At 37.8% G+C, this 9,166-nt stretch overlaps 1 protein-coding gene across 1 annotated transcript in view; it reads left to right on the plus strand.

Annotated features, from left to right (window-relative positions):
- LOC126092062 (uncharacterized) overlaps window positions 1-7,837 on the plus strand; it is a 147,073-nt gene extending 139,236 nt beyond the window's left edge. Inside the window, exons 17-19 of the mRNA XM_049907474.1 lie at window positions 104-835; window positions 3,358-3,462; window positions 7,536-7,837. Of these exons, the coding sequence (XP_049763431.1) occupies window positions 104-835; window positions 3,358-3,462; window positions 7,536-7,679 (981 nt within the window). The 3' untranslated portion in view covers window positions 7,680-7,837. The remainder of the gene's footprint in view (window positions 1-103; window positions 836-3,357; window positions 3,463-7,535) is intronic.
- The last annotated feature ends 1,329 nt before the right edge of the window (window positions 7,838-9,166 follow it).

Here is a 9,166-nt window from a genome sequence, read left to right on the forward strand (position 1 = left end):
TATCTTATGTTATTTTTTACCATCACCTGTGAAACACTTTGTTGTACACAGCTTTACCATATTACTTTATTTACAAGTTTAAAGGAGGTAATTCTTGTTTCAGATTCTGAGTTACGCAGAGCTTATTAATTTCAAAGAATCCTCTTCCACATCTGAACTGTCTGGAAGTGCTGGGAAAGATGAAAAGAAGGAACTCGTGCCATCTGAGACTGTGGAGCAACAGGCATCAGCATCAAAGTTCACGACCGGTGGTGTCCCTAGCTTAGTATCATTGAATTCTCAGGTTTCTTCTGGTATTGATTCAGGAAAAAATTTAGAAACTGTTAATGTTGCCAGTGGCACACATTCAGAAAAGGCATGTGGATCTAGCATGGAAAGGGAGGTGGATGAATTATTACCCATTGAAATCAGCGATGATAACAAAAGTGTGAATGACCCTGTTTCAACTGCTAAAGAAGAGGCAGGACTGGACGAGAGTCAACAAATAAATGACAGTGTCAGTGTGAGCGAAAACTCAAGTGATCTGAAATATCTGCTGAAGACTGAACAATATTCTGAAGATGTAACATGCACAAGCTTCAGCTCTGTAAGGGATTGCGAGATAGATGTGTCAACGTGCGATGACAGTCAGAGTGTTCTGTCTTCACAGGTGAACTCACCCACATCTAGCCAAGCCTCTGATGCCAACAAGCAGTGCAAGAAGAAAGAAGTTAGGAGTGAGCAGAATGACTCACAGCAGGCAGCAGAGAAAGCACAAGAAACTTTGATATTAAAGCCTAGGACTTACAGTGATGTCGAAAAAAGCTTCGGAATTGTTTTGTGTGATTTTCCAACGGTATGTACAAATTTTAATAATCATACATCAAGCCTTAAGTACTGTGTCTTGTGTATGAGAAATTATGTTCACCTTTTCTACAAAATGTTTGCAACTATAATTAGTCCTGTTCTGAGAGTCTTTTGCATCACGATTATGTGTGAATAAGGGAAAGTGAAGATGATTCTCTCTCTCTCTCTCTCTCTCTCTCTCTCTCTCTCTCTCTCTCTCTCCCCCTCCCCCTCCCCCCTCCCTCCCTCCCTCCCTCCCTCCCTCCCTCCCTCCCTCCCTCCCTCTCTGTCTGTCTGTCTGTCTGTCTGTGCGTGTGTGTGTGTGTGTGTGTGTGTTTGAGGGAGGCGATTTCAATAAGAAAAACAGAAAATAAAGTGCGTAATCAGAAAAAATACTAACTGGTGATAGAAATGGTTACATAGCTTACTGAAGCCATGCCCAGGTGCATACAGTTCAAAACCCTGGGACTAAAATTCTTTCCTCATAAATTAATGCAGCAAGAAATCAGAAAATAATGTAGAATATTGTCGAATGATGTCACCATTATAGAAATAACCATGTAAAGAAAGATATTAGAGTCAGAACAGGCACATGACAAGAAACAGGTATTTACAGTAAAAATCATTGTTTCTAATACATGAGATTTTTAAGTCCTTCATTCAGTTTTACATTTTACAAAAACTGTGCATAACCACACTGTTGGAATTAATAACTGTAGTTTTCAGAGGCTGATAGGCACATACACCAATGAATCAAACCTTATAACTACTGCCTACTGAGAGCTTGAATGCTGCCAGGCATGTGGCACAACAGGGAAAGTGGGAGAATCCACTAACATTGGTAACTTCGCTGAAGAAAAGATTTTTATGGGCAGAGTCTGGGAATGGGCATATCAGAAAGGGTGAAGCTGGTAACCGTAAACAACACATACATTTGATATGTCTTTTGTGAGCTGGCTCTGTCAAGTAGTGTGTCAGTGGTGTTGTGTCACAAATCGCAATGAAGCAACATCTCTAAATCAAGTGTTTAAGACATTCTCCAGAATGTTTTGAAGAAGACAAAAATGAGAGCATAGTAGAGCCCACACACCTTGACCCCTGAACAAAAGGAAGCTTGCCACAACTTGATTCAAATGCAAAATATGAACAATTATTTTGTGGAAAAATTATCACGAGTGAAGAGACTTAGTGTTATCAATATGAACCTGCCACAAAATGACACTGTGCAGAAATTCACATGAAGGTTCACCATTTTGAAAACATAAGAGACATTGAAGCCAATGTGATGTGTTAGTTGAACAACATCCCAAAGAAGGACTTCTCTGAGTTCTAGATGGTTGTATGAATGTTTTGTGCACTGTACTTAAGTGGGGGAACACCATAAAGAACACCTGAAGCATCTTAACTTCATTCTATTTTTCATTAATCTAGTCCCAAAACTTTTTGGACTGAAGGTGCTGTTGAGGAAGTGAAACAAGTTTTGAAAGTGAGTAAACCCTGAAGCACAGAAATCTTAATGTTTAATGGACAGTTTTATTGCCATACAACAAAACTAACAACTACATCAAAATGGAGACTCACATGTAGGTACAGTATTCATACAGCTGTAGGGGTCATGAAGCCAAGCACAAACAGGGTAAAAGTTATGCTTGTTTCCTTTTGATTTTGCATGCAATATTTAGGCTGAAATTTAGTAAGTCGATTTCTGTACTAGAAAAGAAAAGCCAGATCTGTTCGACAAAACAGTCTCTAGGGCCTTGAGAAATTGGGAACACGCATTAACAGATGGTTTTCATTTCTCATCCTTCCTATTTTTGTTCCACGTGTTTATGCCATAAAGCCTCTCATTTATGGGTAAATTTAGGTGTATAAAAAGTGGTTTGAAGACCAATTTTACCGTGTCAGATTGTTGATTGTATTAATATTTGATTGCGGCCCCTCTCCCTCTTTTTTACCCCCTTCTTCTTTCCCAGATAATGAAACTCGGTTCTTATATGATCTGATTTTAACCACTCTTCTATGACTTTCATTTAGGTATAGTCTTATAGTTTTCTGGGCTAGTTTAAATCTGTTTTTCATCCTTCATGTAACATTTATAATGACATTAAAATTAGTGGAATGTAAAAATCAGACCCTACAAACTTTTTTTCTGCAGTCTTGCTGAGAATGTCAATTCATCAAGTGTTGCAACCAGCTGTCTTACATCATACATAAAGAGCACTTTGAGTGCTGTAACACTTTAAGACATAGTTGACACCTTCCTAGTGCTTGTGTAATGGAACATGTATTGAATGCTGTATCACTCACAAAGACAAAATATTAAATCTGTAATAGCTGTCTTACTTGGTTTGTTAATAATCCACAATAATTGTCTTCTTCAGCTGCCTCACAGCTTAAGTCTCTATCCACTTTACACATAGTTCTAGTGTACTAGAAATGTAACAATGTGACAAAAAAACTGGAGGAGGATCAAAAGAAAGAGTAACAGTCTTGTAACAATATTTTTAACATAGTTATTTTTAATGTTTCCAGGATGATTTTTCACAAATGCCACAGGAAGCCAGACGTTGGATGCGGCAGTCTGATCAAATGAGAATATTTCCAACTGAAATGTACCCAGCAATATCTATTAATCGAGTAAGTTATCCTCAGGTAACACTGTCATCATTGTTTTTATGAACTGGTTTCGGTTTTGTGAGGCAAAAACCATGATTTTTTTTATATATATATATATTTTCCTCCCTTTTCGACAATTCTTCCGTGCTCTGTGCTCAGCCAGTGCTACATTTTGCAGAACGGCCAAGCAAGTTGACGCATCAGATAATACACTGGACTCACATTTGAGAGGAGTGAGATCCAAATCTTTGTCTATAAAATTTAGGTGAATTGTAGAACTGTTTATTTCAAAAGAACATAACCAGTTTCTTTCACCATACTTGTCTAATTATAGCTTGTGTTCCAACTATAATTTTTCTTCCCACCCTCTCATCATTTCTCCTGTGCAAAACACAGCCTGAACAGTTTGCAGATTTTCATCCCACCTGCCATACATTAGAGATCTGAAATAATTTCCAGATCATCCCACCCACAATCTCAATAACCATTGCAGGATATGTAAATATCTAGATAAATATCAGACAGACAGTGCAAGAATTGCTGCCAGTGCCAGCCAGGGGCTGCGTACTGTAATTGCAGTCAGTTCATGAAAATGTGCAGTTGGAATTTCAGTTTAATCAGTAATGAGATCTGTCATGTTTCTTTGTGATGTCAGGACTCTGAAGTGTCCAGTAACCATGACAAAACACATGTTGTGGATACTTTACAGCATGAAACTGAAGACATCTCACAAGGCATGTCAAGGAAGTTGTCCTTCCAAAATCTAAGAAACTAGGTGTTACAGAGGTGACAGATGATAATTTAGAGATAAGGGAAGGAGAAAGTAAGACCGAGAATAATGGCAGCATATAAAACAAGTACAAGTACTGAAGGAAATAAAAAAAGAAGAAGATGAAACAAAGAAATCAAATAACAGACGTTGCAGAGTGCAAAAGAAACTACAGAAAATAAAAACAATAAACAAAAATGTTTTTGAGAATATTCCCACCTGTAAAATTTTTGTATTGAAGCAAATACTGATATCGCAGGTGCCGTGTTGATGAATGCCCTCTGTGACAGAATTTGTGTCATCACTATCAGTATAAAGTGTCTTCTTAGCTGCACATATTGATGATAAATTAGCAGTCATCAGACTGACTGAAAGTGAACAGTGTTTTCACTCACCTGTTGCAGTCAGTGAATGGTGGTAGAGACCTGGTATCATCATCCACAGTAGCTGTGTGCTGATTTTCAAGAGTGAGTTAAGGAGGTGCATCAGACCTTTAGTGGCTGTCTTTGTCTTCGTGTGGAGTGACACCATAATATGTGAGAAGTACACTCTACCATGCACTTCACAATGATTTGCAGAGTATAGATGCAGAAGTAAAATTAGAAATGTTCTGTGTGGTCCCTTAAAAACTTAAGAAGTATGTGTTAGAAAAATTGGGCAAAGTCAAAGCAATGACACTAAAGAATGACAGTTATCTTGATCAACCTATTAATTTTGGAAGCACTAAATCATTGATTGCAGTAAGCAGCTTGATTGGCAAGAAAGTTGGATCTTGATAAATAAGAAATGTTTGAGGTAAAATTATGTTAACTAAAATAGATGATTTTCATAAAACAAATGGCAAATGTACAACAGAACTGTGCCTACAGCTTTTAAAAGGAAAGACAAACTATTCAGCAGCAGCTGAACTCTACAAAACGTTATTACTGGATTAGGTTGGGGAAAATGTGAATCAGCAGAAAGTGTTTGTTTGGTAAAGGTAATAACAAAATATTTTAACTATCTGGCTGGGATGTTAGTGCCAAAGACCATAAACCAATCATGCAACTTGCATCTGAATTAGAAGATTCAGGATTTGCGACCATTTTTCCACCTTTCAACAACCACCCAAGGGCCATGCAATGCATATTACTCACTCACTCACTCACTCCCTCCCTCCCTCCCTCCCTCCCTCCCTCTCCCCATCCCCCACCCATTTTTCTGAATATTTACTTCCAAGATTTCTCAATGACTGTTCTTCAAGGCATATTATGTGCCTTCTTGGGGGAGCTTTGTGTGAACACTTTGTAGGAAAGCACACTTGCTTTCAAGGATCCAAAAAGTTCCCACAGGTGGCTTCTTTCACTTTTAGGAAGAGAAATAGATTGCATGAAGCCATGTTGGAGTTGAAAGTTACGTAGTGAAGTGTTTGTTTTTGAACTTCTAAAACCACATACAAGATTTGGTTGGCATATAAGCTGGCATATTGCTGTGGCGGAATGAGTTTCCTTATTGACTGAACTTTGGTGATTTTATGGCAATATGATTTGGAATACATGTTACAGGATAGCAGTTTTCATTTTTTAACCTACATTGTTCAAGCCTGAATGAATGTCATAATAAGTCCACCTGCAATACAGAAAGTATGCACCAATCTTTTGTCCACATTTTTTGTACATTTACTTTCATTAGACAAGTGTGATTGGGGAACATAGGTACGTACAATGACCACTTGATTTCTGGTTTGGCTCTTGCTTGGTCCTGATCTGTTTTTACCTTAATAAGAAATGTTCTGAAGTAAATTTGATGAACAAATTGAAGACCATGACCGGAGGAGGAGAATAACTCTGGTACTAAATTAATTGCTCTCGGCATACATTCACACCTGAACCCAGTACTGTTGTTTTGAGTTTATGGGTGATAGGTAGTAACAGAATATTCTGCAAAGCAGAAAACAACTCCTTGTAGAGCTTCTAACAGCTATAACTCACTATTACAGATTAATGTGGACTTGCTTAAAAAATGTTGTTACCGCAATGTGGCCAGCTACAACAGTAGGAGAAAGGCTGAACTTCACTATTCTGGCTTAAAGCTAATAAATTTAACTTTGGCGCAAAAAAGGGTGAAGCATATTGCCACAAAAGTATTTGGTCACTTACCAAATAGCGTCAAAAGTCTGACAGATAACCAACCAGCATTTAAAAATAAATTATAAGAATTTTTAAATAGCAGCTCCTACTCAGAAGATGAATTTTCAGATATAAATTAGAAATTTTACAATTACTTAAGAAATTGAATTATGTCATATAAAGAAACCTTTCATTAAACTGACATGTTCCACATTATTACAAATATTGTGACTTGGACACACAACATAAACAACAATGTCAGTACAACTTTATTAGACTGCAGCATGTACGCCAATCACCATACCATACACTAAACACAATATGATAAGGCAAATGTATGCAAACAGTAATAACACAATAACTGATTGCGAGCATAGTGAGGCAGAGTTTAAATAGGCTCTCACCTGTGGCAAACTCTATCAGAAGTTCACAGTAGTGCTCTTTCACAGCACACCCTCATCGATGACAACACACTTCTAATGCCTGCTGCTTTGAAGTGTGCATGTATTACTTCAACAAAGTGTCATATTGATGGTCTATGGAAAAAGAATTAATTAATCTAATCATGTCATTGTGCAGACTGTGCACCGAGCCATAACATGGCCATTTCTTCCCCCCCCCCCCCTCCCCTTTCCGGTCCCTTCCACCCCCCCCCCCCCTCTCTCTCTCTCTCTCTCTCTCTCTCTCTCTCTCTCTCTCTCTCTCTACCTACTCTTGTGCGTGCGCACACATTGTGTGTGTGTGTGTGTGTGTGTGTGTGTGTGTGTGTGAGTGAGTGAGTGAGTGAGTGAGTGAGTGTGTGTGTGAGAGAGAGAGAGAGAGAGAGAGAGAGAGAGTTGCAGCTACAGCTATACTCAATGGTCATCCATCTGAATGTTCAAGGAATGTTAAGGCCTCATCAAGTATAATGAAAATTACATGTAGGTTATGTTGAAATGTTGTTTGTTTGTTTTCTGTTAGCCAACAATGTGGAGGCTCTTCCCGGCAGTCTAAAAAAGACAATGTTTCTAAAGGCCCCCACTTTCCACAATTATATATCTTGAAGACTGGTGAAGGGAGTTATGTGTAAAGACAGAGTGAGAATGGGGACTGAATGTTATATTTTTTTAGACCTGAAAGCAGTGCAAGATGTTAAAGAAGTCCTATATTATTTTGTGTTTCTTGAAACAGCATGCTATGTACTCTTATATAATGATATGTCTTTCTTTTTTTTACAGGTTGCTTGGAATCCAAACTTCAGAAGTTTCTTTTGGATAGCAAGTGGTTACCAAAGTGGTTTAGTTCGGCTAAAGTGTGTCTCAGCAATGTATAACAAAGATGTTGCAAGAAATGTGCTCATGATCAGAGATGCATACAGCTAATATATGCATATTTTGTTTTTTGTATATATGTTTGTATGTTGGTTATCTTTTCTGAGCATTTTAATAAGCATTTTTGTTTAAGACAGTACCTGTGAAGCATTTATATTTATTTATGGACTACATGTTGTCAAATGGATGTATGATTTTTATAAAAAATATTTACAACTCATATCTGTTGACAAATCATTTAATGATCTTGAGATTTGGTCAGGCCTCCGTACATTTTTATGGGTGTCAGTTTGAAGAAGAAAGCTCTTAATGATCCGTGGTGCTGAGCAGACCTCCCAATGTCACCCTCAAGAAGCTGCCCTCATGTCATTAATGATTGTTACTACACTGTTCTCATTAGACCACTTGAACAGCAATACACGCATTTCCAGAGTTTCAGCAACTTTTGGAAAGCTCTTTGTACAGATACAGAGGAACAGCAATTATAATTTTGACCCTTATTTTTGTATATCAAGCTTGATTAAGATATTGTAAAAATTTGGAGTATGGTCTACTCCACAGCAAGAAAGGGTTCTCTTACCTATTGGCAAAAAACACACACACACACACACACACACACACACACACACACACACGAGAGAGAGAGAGAGAGAGAGAGAGAGAGAGAGAGAGAGGAAGGGAGCTGTAAAATTATACACCCAGCCTTGTAGATTTTTATTTGAATATTGCTATATTTTCTTTCTTATCTGAGTGCATAAATAGGAGCTCCTACGAAAATTAGAAAACATATCCTTCATAGCCTCTCTTGTACATAATACATTACCGAGCGAGGTGACACAGTGGTTAGCCCACTGGATTCGCATTCGGGAGGACGACAGTTCAAACTCGTGTCTGGCTTTTCTGATTTAGGTTTTCTGTGATTTCTCTGAATTGCTTCAGAAATACCAGGATGGTTCCTTCAAAAGGACATGGCTGACTTCTTTCCCCATCCTTTCCTAGTCCGAGGGGAATGATGACCTCGCTGTTGACCACTTCCCCCAAATGAACCGACTTACATAATACGTTGCCCAATTGGTGGACAGAGGCAAATTTTGTTTAAAAGATAATATGATGACTAATGTGAAATCAGCAGTTTTTAATGATATGTCAAGGAAAATTTCATTTTCTCCATTTCTCAGTTAAAAAAAGTGTTGTAAATCAGAGGATGTCAGTGCCAGCAGGTAGCCATTTAATGCTGAAATTAATTATTGAATTCTTTGAATTCTTAACAAGGACAAATTGTGTTATTCGACCTAGTTGAAAGCAGTAGTTCATTTCTCGCACTAAAAAATGAGACTGGAGCAGTTTTGCGTCCACTTGCTGCCAACCTTAGCAATTAAACAATATTGTGCACAATAGCATTGTCGTTGAATGCTGCGCTTCATTACTGCTAATAGATATTTTTGTAACACAAGTATCATTATTGAACATTTAAACGTGTTATGCAATTTAAATTTCAATTAGATGAAACACTTCATCATGCATCATGGGGGTGAAAG

Source organism: Schistocerca cancellata, chromosome 7, assembly GCF_023864275.1.
Source record: "Schistocerca cancellata isolate TAMUIC-IGC-003103 chromosome 7, iqSchCanc2.1, whole genome shotgun sequence".
Taxonomy (NCBI): domain Eukaryota; kingdom Metazoa; phylum Arthropoda; class Insecta; order Orthoptera; family Acrididae; genus Schistocerca; species Schistocerca cancellata.